Consider the following 13,719-nt stretch of genomic DNA (forward strand, 5'->3'; position numbering starts at 1 on the left):
GAAAATAAATCTCCTAATTTATTTGCTCACCCGATATTCTTATATTTATCTGTAAAATTTTCACTCACTGGCAAATATTTGTCTCGATAAAGACGAGGGTTAGTAATAGCAGAGATGCAGGGGCGCAAGCGAAGATGGCCCAGACGGGTATGTCGACCTGAAGACCGAACGGGTTGATAAACCAGCCTCTGAGTTCAGGCTTGCTCGGCTGCAGGCCGGAAGGCATCGTAAGCTTGTCAGTGTAGGTGTCCTCTATCAGGTAATCCATGAGCACCATACTTGCGATAGCAATAGGGACACCGAAGTCTCCGAATGCTCGACGAACCTGAAGAAATTATTCTTTAACTATTGGAGTGGCATAATACTGTTTACACATGAATTAATTTAAATTTCTGTACAGTAATAATCAAAATTCAGCTATTTATCAATATATTTTCCTTTTTATTTATCATTACTGATGGGTTAAATAAAATAATACTCACAGTACGTCCAAGATACTTGGAATTTCTAAAGAACTTGAGTCTGAAGGCGATGAAGAAGGTGCCGAACATCATGATGAGAGAGAGCAGCGCGGTGTTGGGCTGTGGCAGCACGTAACTCTTGACGACCACTCCGTCCGCGTTCGTTCCGTTCACCAAGACTCCGTTAACGATAATCCCGCTAACGCTGCCAATGAAAAAAAAACAATTGAGTCTCGTACAAAATACTAGAAAAGTTGTAAGTAATCTTTCACGCTTAATAGGAAGTTGGCAAAGACAATCTCAAATCTACAATAAGGAAGAGTTTATTTTAATTAAAAGTTTATTAAGGATTCCGCAATCATTTTACATTCACGCATAGAAAACGATATTCTCTTACATTTCTGTGCGGTTTTCATCTTCGTATCGATATTCATCCCTCAGAGGATGGGCTTTGAAGATCGCTACCATCTTCTCGCAGGCGCCGTAGATGAAGATGAGACACACGAGCGTCGAAAAGATCTCTTCAGTGAAGCGTGAGAGATGCTTGACTACGGTGACCAGCTCAAACAGCGAGATGATTATTCCAAGCACCACCATCCACACGCCAATCCACACTCTCAGTGGCAGGAACTCCATCTCAAACGATTCTGCAAACTGCAAGAGAAAATTAATTTAAAACACTAAATAAATGAAAATTATCTACGAACTTGAAGGCAAAGTTGTTGCGCAAAAATACCAGAGCGAAAATCTTGAAACTGTGTTGCTTCTTGCGACGGGGATGGTTACTGTAGGTCTTTGTTGCATACGATCTATCGTGGTTCTAGTATCTTTAATTTTGTTTATAACCATTTGCATTGGGAATTCTTTCATCGGTTCTATATGGAGACGAATATTTTGAAAAAAAAACTTATTATTTTGATGGCGTTTGAATTTCCTATTCAAGTGCAATTGTTGGCCTTCTGATTACGCTAGGTCCCATTCTTAGAAGGTGATTTTAGGACTAAAAAAATTTAGCAGCTCTGATCAAGATGAAGCCTTGAATACCCAACGCCGAACTTGGTCTCCTTAAAATTATGAATAAGCTGAAAATTTGATCTTATTTTTCCGAAATTGCGATTTCGATTCACCGAATTAGATTTGATCCCTCACGAATTTAATGTCTCATCAAATCTAAAGTCGACCAGCATAATTAAGGAAGAAATGGATCTTGATATTTATAAAATTCTCTATCAAAAAGGGAATGTTAATTAAGCCGATTTTAATTAACCCAAAATTTAAGCATCAACTCCAATTGGATCTGTAAAAATAAGAAACATTGATGTTCTCAACAAATAACTCTACCTGATAAAGTGCCAGGTCAAAGACCATGAGAGGTCCCGTAGCACCGATGATATCGTAACATGAATTGCAGGCATTAAACTCAAACTGGAACCTACAACAATAAAAATATTGATGTTCTATACAACTCTACCTGATACAGAGCCAGGTCAAAGACCATGAGAGGTCCCGTTGCACCGATGATATCGTAACAAGAATTGCAGACATTAACCCAAACTGGAACCTACAAAAATGATAGATATTGATATTCTCAACAACTCTACCTGATACAGAGCCAGGTCAAAGACCATGAGCGGTCCCGTAGCACCGATGATGTTGAGAGGCTGGCACCCCAGCAGCGCCAGCAGCACGCCGTTGATGGACGTAACGAGCAACGTCTCTCCCACGCCAATCTGTTGGTTGGTTTTATCGGCTGCACACCAAAGAACAGAAATTACAAACATTTTTAATGGTAATTATACGTCAATTGATATAATTCTCGACAGTCAATTTTACTGTAATAATATTTCACGTACAAATGATTCATGTTTAGGGATCTATTGGAAGCCATAATGATTGTCAGCATATGATTTATTGCCTATCGGGATGCGAGACGCACGAAATTATTCTAAATATTATTTACGGTTAACTATATTATTGACTGTACACTCCAGAATTCTATTAGCGCTCCAGTAATATGATCCAATTAGTTATTAATGATGTGGAAAAGTTAACTGTAAAGCTAGTGACAGCGCAGAAAATCCGCGTCTCGCAGCATATGCAGTTGAAATTCGAGATGATGGTGGGCAAAACAGATGTGAACGAGACTGTCAGACAGAACGGCTAAGTTCTATATTTTGCAATCCGTTGGAATCTGTTTCAGAAGAACTCACCGTACATGCCGCCAAAAGTGATGGCGGGTGACAGGCTGGCAAAGAAGATGAAGATGGTCGAAGCTAGGACCTGGGCAGAGATGCCGTCTTTAAGGTCACTAAGGTAGAGCGGCATACGTATCTTCAGGTCCTGGATGAGGCCATGGAATGGCTTGCCCACCCTCTTGAGCGGATCTCGAACTTCTTTTTTAAGACCCGCCCTATTTACCAAAATATTCGGCTCTATGTCAAGCGATACAGCACCTGCAAAGTAATACGTAAGTTGAGGAGACATCTGCCTTTTGATTTACAAACTATTTAATATTCAGTCTTATACCATGAACGCATGATAGAAATTAGAGCTGGGATAGCTCCGAACACAGTTGGGACAGCCGCACTGAAGCAGTTTAGGGTCGTGCCAGAATAACCGGTTAAAGTCTCAAACACAGTGCCCCGTATGGTAGATTTATAGGGCTGAAATACAGAGACTCGATTGCGAACGACCATCACGGCGATGCAGAACAGGGAAAAGGTCATGTCTCTACGACGTGGATGTCATCACATATGTCACAGGAAGATTCGAGATGGATGGGTGGTGAAGCATAGATAATTGAATAATTAAATAATTAATTACAATGTTGGATATTTAAAGCAGTTTATGCTGGATGCAATTTTGTAACTAGCAGACAAAACAGGAAAGTTATTTTCAGTCCAAATTAGAAAGTGTTTTTTTAGCCCCTAGGTTACTTTTACTTCGCAAATTTACTGTCTCTTTTTTTACGAAAAAATGCTTAAAAAATTTAAATTATTCACTTAAAAATTTTTCGCAAATAAACTCCAGCACAGAGATTGTATCCGAAACGGCTGCTGTAAAACTAGATTGCTTCATAAGCTTTTTTATATCCGATAAATTCTAACCGAATAAAGGTTAAAAGTAATATGGTTTCTGGAGGATTTTAGATAGTCAAACTCAGCGAACATTCCTGATTTATAATTAATTGAACGAAAGAAATACTTTGCCATAATTTTTGTTATACATCCGGCAGCATACAACTTTGTTATATTGATTTTGTTACCAACTTGTTCGACATTTATCAATATCTCGATGTTGCATGCCCCTGCCCTCTGCCCTGGTGTTCGATAAACTGAATTATCCTCGATTTAAAGATTATTTGAATTAGGACAAAATGAAAAGGGCGTGCAAGGATCTATGAATAATTAATAAGTTTTTATCCGTATCCATAATAGAGCATTAAAATTTAAAATTCAACATAATCGTCTTACCATTAATGCCTCGTTCCTTCATGTCCACAGTTTTGTTGTTTCTGTCCTCGTGAGTTTTGGTGGAAAATAGGCACGCATTCACAGCTGAAATAAGATCTTTGCGGTTTTGTGCGCGGTAAGCAACTTCGTGAAATTTTTTGTCAGCCATCAACGTCGAGATGGACTCCCCTACTCCTTGGAACTGTTTCTCTTCTTGGTAAGGCCCCAAGAGGATGAAGAGAAATCTCACTGGAATAGGAACCTGCAAAGAGGGTGATGCAGATGTTGGAAAGTCTACAAGGAAAATGAGCCATTATGAAGTGGAAGGTAATACCATCGAAGGCAGATTTTTTTTTCAATTCAAAATGTGTCTTGCTTGATAACTTGATGACCAAATAGAATAAGCTGGGAGTATGAAGTCTGAGTTAGCAAAATCAGTATTTGTTTTTTATTAAAAAAACCTGCACAGTTTTCAGTCAACTAAGTGCCGGGATAATGTTTTTATTAAAAGTGAGATGCAAATGTGATTAAGTAATGAAGAAAAACACTAAATCCAATTATTCTGCTATCAAGAAATCTACCAATTTCTCGGAGTGAGTCGCTTAATGTAACTTGTGGACGCTAACTCAGTGCCCCGTTTATCTTACATCCACGAGGTTGTCCATCACGACGCCCTCCGCCAGCCTGACGAAGGCGATGGTGGGGGACTTGAGGAAGTCCACGGCCCCCACGAGCACCGCTGTTGCTTCAGAGCCTTCAGATGACTTCCGGCCACCACCCGAGTCTGACTGTAATGAGCATTAAGTTGTGTGTTTATTTCATTTTCATGGTACACTTAATTTTTTTGTCCCGCGCTACAAGTTATTTATTAATATTTCTCCATGAATTGTTGCGAAATTGACTTTACAAGTGCTGGTCTGAGATAATATGAAAAATATTCAGTCTTCATTGAAAAATGTCCCCAGTTTTTCTGCGTCATAATATAACACAGTAAAATTAGGGCAAACATCGAAATAAAATTATGGAGAGGGGAATGCAGCAAATAAATTTCATATCGCCAACGTAACTTTAGAGCGTAAGCTGTTCCCATAGAGCACAATGCGAGACAAATGTTTTGCTCGTTTATCTTCAAGGACCAGCTTAGTGGCAGCTTGAAAGACCAGCTCTGGCACCCCGGACTTTTTTTATGGTTACTTCAATAGGTTAAAGGCGACGGGGAACTTCCCATCTCTGCTGCAACGGTCGATCGCTTCAGAAAATTTCTTAGAAATGTTTGCAGACTTTTTACTATTTCTAGCTGCATCGGATTAAAGATTTCTTACTTAGGAAGAATATATATTTATAATATTTATTGAAACGAAAACTTTTCAACATTAATAAGTAGGTACAATTTTTCAAAATTCTTACTTGGTTTATTTCGGGTCTTCAACGTGACAAAAATGTGAACGATATTTAAGGAAAAAGCAAACTTGGACTAGCCACATGGTGGAAATTCGTGAATCAGTCTACTCAAAATTTTAGATTCAGCATTTTGCTGCTCACTTCAATTAAGCTCACTTCTCATTGGCAGAATTAATTGTCTGATTTCACGCATACTGGACGTGCCAAACGATAGACAAAGCGAAGTCAAAATCATTGAATGTTGAATGCTAAGATCGATTCCTATCGATTTTATCCCGTCTGGCGATCACAGAGACGCTCTGGCAAAGCAATTTACCTGGTGCATATAAAATTACCTTCGAGTTTTGACGCGTTTTACTTCAGTCTGATAATCACAAAATCTAAATTACTTACGTTATATGTATCGTGGTCCTCAGATTTGCCTTTCCTGATGTTGTGCGCCTGTGAAATATTAATTAATATAAATTTGTTTATAAAATCCTGTAGCTCGTGACAGATATAAACACAAACCAATAATTGATACATTGTGCCATTTTTTAAATATAAATGTCATGATTCATGTAATGCGCATCTCCCTAAATAGAGTGCTTAAGCATATAGCATTTAAATGAAAAGTTATTTAGAAGAAAATTAGAAACCAACCGAAAATATTTTGTTGATGCCGGCCTTTCTTGCGTGTTCGGGGACCGCAGTCTCGTGATCATCACTGTGGACAAACGAATGAAAAAATTAAATCAAGGCCATCAAACATAAAATTATTGGCCATTGCGTATTATTTATTCAATAAATGATATTCAGGATTCATCAGTTATAATATGAAAATTGTTGGAAGTTTTGTGCATGCTAGTTTCAATTCGTTTTGCATGGTTAAATAACTTAATTTGTTTGTACTATCAAATGCACTGCCAAGAATGAATAATTATTTTGAAATTAGTGTTATCTCCACATCAGCAGACTCACTTGGTCTCTTTTTCACTTCTGTTAATCTGAATCTCTCTTTCATTTATATGAGCGCAATCCGCCAGCAGGGAGTTGATGACGAATTTCTTCTTGTCGTACGGCACATGGTCGACCGCAACCATGCACTCCACAGCCCGACTCACGATGGACTTGACGTTGGTTTCTTCGACGTCCAAGAGAACCACGCCTGAGGAGCAACGAGACGAGTTACATAAAATTTTGCATTATCCACATGATGAAAAGCTTATTGAAGTCAGCTGGCGCAACGGCGACGAGAACTCGTTGGTGTAAATGGAATGTTCTTTAACATAATTTTTTGTAAGCATATCGACTATAAAAATATGCACCCTAACCTAAATTGCAAATAATCTTGTTATGTGAGATGATTCCGTGTTATTTATTGTCACATTTTATACGTTGAAATTGAATGGTTAATTTTTTGTGTCTTTCAGCCCCGTCATGAAGCTGCAGGACATGGCTGCACGATCGAACACTGACTTCAATTTCGAACTAATTCAACCTAACCCTGCAGTCAGGTCTCAGCTAGGCAGTCTCAGTCTCTTCTATTTTTAGCTCCTGCCAAATCACAGAATCGTGAAAATTTTTATTTAGTCATAAAGACTCAACATTAAATATATGAATGCCGCATTTATTTTGATTGAGTGCAAAAATTTAGCTTTATATTAACAATTTTTGGTAGATGCCGAACATCTCCTGGCGTTGAAAATGAACGTGCTTAGCAAAGACTGGAAATTTCACAAATGGATTTTTTGCAATACTACTTACTACAGCACCCACACGTAATGTTCTGTGATTTTCATTGAACGGCACGTACAGAATGTCAGTTAAGATACCGGATAGAAATTCTAAATGCACTTCATAATCCATAACAGTTGTGCACTATGAGTAATTGTCATTCGAATTGAAAAATCGTTGGCATTAAAAAAAAACGAAATTACCATACAATTTCTTGACCTGTCATCTAAATCTTCCGCCAAATGCATCTGTGTAATTCCAAATGGTCGTCAAGCAACCTACACAGCAAAAATAAGTTGTATAAATATGTTTGAAACAAATTTCTGGTCACTCTCATGAAGCTAAAGAATAAGTTCGCATGTTTTAGTAGCATGTCGCTTAAGTTGGTGATCGTTGGTGAAAGTTTTCACAATAAACACGGCTATTTTCTTGGGTTGATAGTCGGTGACGGGCGAGGCGGTTTATTCCTGTTGTTGTTGCAGTGAGTTGGCGCGAGTATATCTTCGTGTGGTGGGACTGTAGGGAGCTCTGGAAATCCCCGAGTCATTCAAGGAGGGAAAAAAACCTCATCCAGAATTTTTTTCTGCGACAGAAATGCGCTGCAGGGATGGTGGAAATTTCAGCTTGAAATGCTGGGAGTTGCACAAAAGAATTTCATTCATTTTTATAGCAATAAATGATATTCTAAACTTAGTTGTAATTCTTGGAAACACAATTAAGAGAGTAACACAGTCACATTTATGTGGTTTATAGGTAAAAATTCAACTACTAGCATGCCATCGATAAAACAAATCAGCTAAAAACTGTTTTGAACAATTGGCGCAGACGTATTTTGCTTAGAAGGAACGCATTTGAAAGTCATGGCAGCAATGCAGTTGTTGCAGCTATATTGATCTGCGAGCATGACTTTCGGAATTGAAAAAGTTGGTGCGAGTGAATAAGATTGAGACTCTTCTAAATAATAAAGCGCTGTAATCTTTCAATTTTCTATGGAATTGTTTTATCACCGACCGTTTATTCAAACAACCCGTAAGGTATGTAGCAAATGTTTTTAACAAGAGGCGTTTCCAGCATTGTAGAGTCTGGGACATTACTTTTCAACTTCTGATAGAACTTCTTCAACTTGGAGCATAATTCTGGGCTGACGAGTCTAATCTTAAATCGCGAAACGATTTTTTTTTTGCGAGTGATACTATCGACATTAGAAACTAGTCGTAAGAAAAGCGAGGCACTTCAGGGAACTGCATGATTTAGGGTGGCTCTTATGGCAATCTTACGTCGATTGAGTGTTGACAGGGCAGGCAGAACTCTGAGCCTTCAAATGCTACGGAAACGTGCGGCGTTAATTAATAGATTCATCATCACTTTGCTGCCCGAAAATATAATTTACATTAGTAATCATGTGGGCGATTTTATTATTGTTTAGAATAATCTATATGTAAGAGCAGATTGCAGTTTTCATTACTCTACTTTCGTCACCGTTCAGTTATTCAACATTTATCTAAATTACTAGTGCAGCTTTAAGCAAAATTATTTAATGATCGCCATTAAATACAATTCTAATATAACTGATTTCAACCACATGGCAGGTGAAGTACAAACTTTCGAAATCTTGATATTCCAGAAAGGATTAATTGAGGATGGAGACCTAAACGATTTTCGGATAAAGATCCAAGTTTTTATGTTACAATCTTATAAGGAAATCAATCGTAAATTATATCTGTTACCATTTAATCTCTGTCAAAACAGATATTGTAATGGATGTCAAAGTTCAATAAGATATATCCCGCCATGTTCATGGAATCTTTTCATTTATTTGCCATGCGATTCACGTTTCAAGAACTTGTCGCAAGGTACTAACTTGCATTAAGTTGTTGCACTCACCGATCAGAGTATATATGTAACTCTTCAATAATAATATCGGCTTCATATACGACCATTTATTAATCATACAACTCTACCTTCTACTTGCTTTCGCTCGGCAGTTTATTGGTTGATGAACAATATTATTCACAAACAGCTCCATCTATATAGGCATTCAAGCCCCTAATTAATTTGGGAAGCAAGGAGCAAAAAGAAACAGAAATTTAATAGAGAGTGTTCAAAGACGTGCAACAAGGATAATTCCGGGCTTGAAAAGCAAGTCCTATGAGGAAAGATTAAAGATTATGAAGCTTCCAAGCCTCAGTTATCGACGTCTGCGTTGGGAACTCATTGAAGCATACAAGTATACTCATGGCTTATACAAGGTTCCAGAAGGATTACTAGAATTTGAAACAAGAACCAACACCAGGGGCCACAGCTATAAACTAAAAAAAACTGCGTTGTAACACATCCATGCGACAACATTTCTTCTCGCTTCGAGTCACCGACATGTGGAACAGCCTCCCTGAAGATATTGTTGACGCTCCGAGTATGAACGCCTTCAAGAACAGACTAGACGAAGCTATGCAGGAGCATATGTTCAGTCTTAAATGCCTAGCAAATTACGGACCAGGCAATAAGTCCAGCAGCTATCTCAATCAATCGTCAGTTATGGAAAGATCGGGTTCCAAAGGCCGGATCCCTTGTGAATCAAGTCACGAAAAATTCAAGAATCGGCAACAGGCCATATGGGCCTATTTCTTCAGTGCCGACATTTCTATTCTATTTTAAGGAGCTGCATCGTAACGCTACATTAATGCACGAAAAACATTTCTCTTAATGTGTATAATGCAGTAAGTACGTGTTATTCTACGTGCACGAATTCATTAGTTCATGAAGTCCTAGGATGAAAATGTCTACATGGCAACCGAGTCACGATCACAGCATTCGACACGAAGAGCGTCGACAAGACTTGACCTCGAAGCATTAATGTCGCGTTGCTGTAAAGGCAGCCGATGTCACAGGCGGCGATGTTGCTCCTACGCAGTTCCTTGTTTGATAATTTTAGACCTTGACTTCATAATTTAAGACAACTAACTCATTTTAACCGCATCCACTTTCGAACACCTTCAAACGAGTCAGTTGCGAGCATTGAATGAAACCAGTATAAACAATAGTTGAAGAAATAAAGGCAACAGTTTAGAATGTCAATTTAAATCGCACGTCAAGTAAAAATTAAGGATCATGGAATGATATAGGAAGGGCCTCAATCAGCAAAGTATACGTTCGTTAGAAGTGTAATATATGTGCATTCAAGTCAATAATTCGATAATTATAGATCGATCCCCGTGTAATTCATATCAAAGTTTGGTGAACGGCCTCGATTGGATCACGAATTGACAATGTCAGAGTATCATTTTGAAATTTCGAGTCTTTCAGACCTCTGGTTACGCCGAATAACTACGAATTTTACTGGCCTTCAATTTTTACGTACTCAAGGTACAAAGAGGTTCAGCGGAGTTTATCCTCAGATGATAAGTTTGATAGACATCCAGATTCTACAACTTACTTTGTTAAGAGAAGGAAATGCTTGTGAGCTTAGGTTAAAATTGTGATAATTTAATTTAGATTATACTGAAAATGTACAAATTATTTTATTTTTGGTTTTGTAAATAAAATAGCAATTAAGGTAAAAAATGTCTGCAATTCTTCCAGTTTCAAATGTCCTACTGAATGTGCGACTTCATGGATGAATATTACAAATTATTATTAATAAAACCAAACTCACCAAGAGGAAATTGAGTGTCCTTGCCGTGCTCTGCATTATCTCCGATGAACGCTGGATTGTCCATATTAGATGATAATATTTCAGAAAAATTGTCAATTACACGGAATAAACTAACTTGATATTAAGATTCAATACTTCACACAGTTTATTTATTTTCGTTCATGCATAGTTTCATCCACTTTATCTCTAAATGGAATCTTTAATTTATCAAAATAACAATCGCTTTTCTTCCAGCTGAGTTTAATTTACAAAGTTCGTTGTGTTGGATATTGTACCGGGGAACATGAACACAACAACCGCTGAGCTTGAGTGATCCTCGAACACTTATGTCTTGCGGTCGACCACCACACCACAGGACAACGCGCGAGACGCTGGCTGAGTAAACTGACGGAGTCAAGAGCGCGACGCACACTGGCTGCTGAAGGTTCAGTCCCTGGCTTATTACTGCGGGCTGTACATGCAGGTCGTTCTTGCAGTTGTGCATCCTGTAGGCAGGTGTACATCGGCCTACTGCAGTCTTCAAATAAGAAGTTCAAGGTTTATTTCTTCCACGTGTGCGTGCTTCCGTTCTAATTAGAACCGCCTCAAACCGGCACCGGAAGCCGCTACAGCTAGGACGGGATTCCCATCCGCGTATTGTTATGGTATTTGTTCGAGCGTGAACATCAATTCTCTGTTTTAGCAAAAGGCATGATTTGAAAACAAATTTGGTAACATAGTTTTTGTAATTAAATTCCACAGCAAACGCAGTTTACGAAAGTCCATAAGACTGGCAATTGTTTCGACCTTTAACCAAAAATTTGAATGAGCTCAATAACAAGTAAACATGTACCACTTTTTAAATTTTTTTTAACGAAAAAGAATCATGGGTGACTAGCTCAATCCGGATGTGTAAATACGTCTGTTAATCTTCTACGTGATTAATCGGAAATTACAGGCGTCTCTGTAGCAGGACATCAAATGTTACCGTCTTGACGATATGTCCGCTATTTCCCCGTCACGACAAAGAGCCTCAACAATTCGTGCATTTCGCAACATTCAGCATGCAGGAAAACAGACGTGCAGGGGCCTCAACAAAAATTCATAAATCCTTTTCCTCCGATCATTTGAAGTCTGTTCTTAAATACGTATTGTTAGAATATGTATATTTGTTAGAATTGTTAAAATCTTTGGAATATGTATGAGAATAACTTATAGTAAAACAATTGCCTACAGGGGAAAACCGCACTTGGTTCAAATTGTGTATTAGAACGCGCATTTTGTTGACAATTTTTACAACAATTACTCTCAATGCTGTCGTACATATTTCGATTTTTTTAATAAAGTTATCATCGTTAATCCTTGTATATTCCAATTACCTACCTAAAATGAGTCGATAATTGATTCTTTTTACGAATAGCATTCAGGAATTATATGCTATCATTGAGAAATTTCTAATGCGCTAGAGTTGATGCAACACATTAAATTATTTAACATCCCTAGCTATCATACTAAATAACGATGACAATGTTAGGAAAAACATCAACGTTAGTCCTCAATGGCGAAAATTTAACTGAGTTTTTTCTTCTGTTCAAAGAAGTTGCAAAAAACTTAGACAGTTATTTATCGAAGGAAGTAGCTATAATTAAGTGCGCGAGCCGTACGCTGCCGACCTTCGATGGCACGCCGACGATGTCGAGAGACGCGTTAGGCGACAACGAGGAAATCAATGAGGGTTGTGAAGTTTTGAATGCCATTCCTAAATAGGAGATAATTAACGCTCTATATAGACATAAAGTGCCGGGGTGGGGCAAAGTAAATGATCTTATTAGGCTTCAAACTCGCTTGCTTGATTGTTTATAACATTTATAACGGATTATTTCATTATTTATTCAGTCGCAAATATGTGGAGGTTTGTTCTAAAAAATTCTATAGCATTAACAAGAATAGAAGAATAGTGCCAAATTGTTCAAGCAGAACCTGTTAATTGTTGAAGGGTTGAAGCATGCGGTGATCTAGATGAATCGTATTTTTTATTATATCATCAATATGAAGCCGCACTGCAGCCTCTGTTGTCTTGCGCGACGAGCTACTATATGAAGTCATACGGTCACAGAACGGAAGACTGTTTATTAGAGGCTGTGGGTAATGCAATTATCAATTTTTTGAAATGCTAAACATATACTTCAACAGATACTTTATGCTACGGGAGTAAACACAAAAATTCTGGAATTTTTCCGAGACTATAGGAGAACTTCAGTAATAAATCTAATTTACTGAACGGAAAGTAACGATTGAAAACAAAGGAGGTTGGTTGAGGTAGTTTAATAAGATTTTGTTGATGCAGTCTTTAGCGGGTCCCGAGTTCCATATGAAGTTGCAATTCAAAAATTAGAATCGCAAGCAGGACGGAGGCCGATTGAAGATTTTTTCAAGATATTCTAGGTGAAGAATGGACTATCACGCTGATTATTGAACGCTTTTCAAGTATTTAGTAATCTCAATGTTGCAATGTAAGCCCGTGAACGAAGCCTACCTCATTTAATCGATATTAAGAGCACATACAGAGTAAAGTGTTTTAAGGACGTGGTTTAACTGCGGGATGGCAAGTATGTACATCACATAGTATTTAAACGAGACCACACTTAAAGTATTTGTAAAAAAAATACGATAGATCCAGAATATACTAGATCTGTAGATACACTACATTTATGGGCTTGAACATTTTGGCAATTAAGTTAGAATTAAAGAGGTAAAATTAAATAGTTAAAGAGTGAACCGCCAATTATAGTAGACGTTTTCATACGTCTAAGAGTGATTCACAGGGCAGGTTAAGTAACGATTATTGAAATATTTTTTCACAAAAAATTACCATACTAATAATCCTTGACGGGAAATTAACATTCAAGTTTGGCGGGGAGCGTTTGAAGAAGAGTGGAAGAAGAGTGGAGTTATGTAAAGAAGAAGAGTTATGTTATGAGAAGAAGTGTGGAGTTATGTAAACTATGGCGCAACCTAGAATATGAGTAGCATTGGAACTAGTGAGTATGTGTAAATG

General features: G+C 37.9%; 1 protein-coding gene across 1 annotated transcript in view; it reads right to left on the reverse strand.

Annotated features, from left to right (window-relative positions):
• LOC108664928 (anion exchange protein 2) overlaps nucleotides 1–11,114 on the reverse strand; it is a 16,277-nt gene extending 5,163 nt beyond the window's left edge. The window contains exons 1-11 of the mRNA XM_018151624.2: nucleotides 10,683–11,114; nucleotides 6,275–6,461; nucleotides 5,957–6,020; nucleotides 5,708–5,755; nucleotides 4,561–4,701; nucleotides 3,935–4,175; nucleotides 2,672–2,914; nucleotides 2,063–2,211; nucleotides 859–1,115; nucleotides 483–666; nucleotides 69–325 (exon numbers count right to left, since the gene is read on the reverse strand). Of these exons, the coding sequence (XP_018007113.1) occupies nucleotides 69–325; nucleotides 483–666; nucleotides 859–1,115; nucleotides 2,063–2,211; nucleotides 2,672–2,914; nucleotides 3,935–4,175; nucleotides 4,561–4,701; nucleotides 5,708–5,755; nucleotides 5,957–6,020; nucleotides 6,275–6,461; nucleotides 10,683–10,746 (1,835 nt within the window). The 5' untranslated portion in view covers nucleotides 10,747–11,114. The remainder of the gene's footprint in view (nucleotides 1–68; nucleotides 326–482; nucleotides 667–858; nucleotides 1,116–2,062; nucleotides 2,212–2,671; nucleotides 2,915–3,934; nucleotides 4,176–4,560; nucleotides 4,702–5,707; nucleotides 5,756–5,956; nucleotides 6,021–6,274; nucleotides 6,462–10,682) is intronic.
• Between the last annotated feature and the right edge of the window lie 2,605 nt (nucleotides 11,115–13,719).

This window comes from Hyalella azteca, unplaced genomic scaffold, assembly GCF_000764305.2.
Source record: "Hyalella azteca isolate HAZT.00-mixed unplaced genomic scaffold, Hazt_2.0.2 contig4664, whole genome shotgun sequence".
NCBI lineage: Eukaryota > Metazoa > Arthropoda > Malacostraca > Amphipoda > Hyalellidae > Hyalella > Hyalella azteca.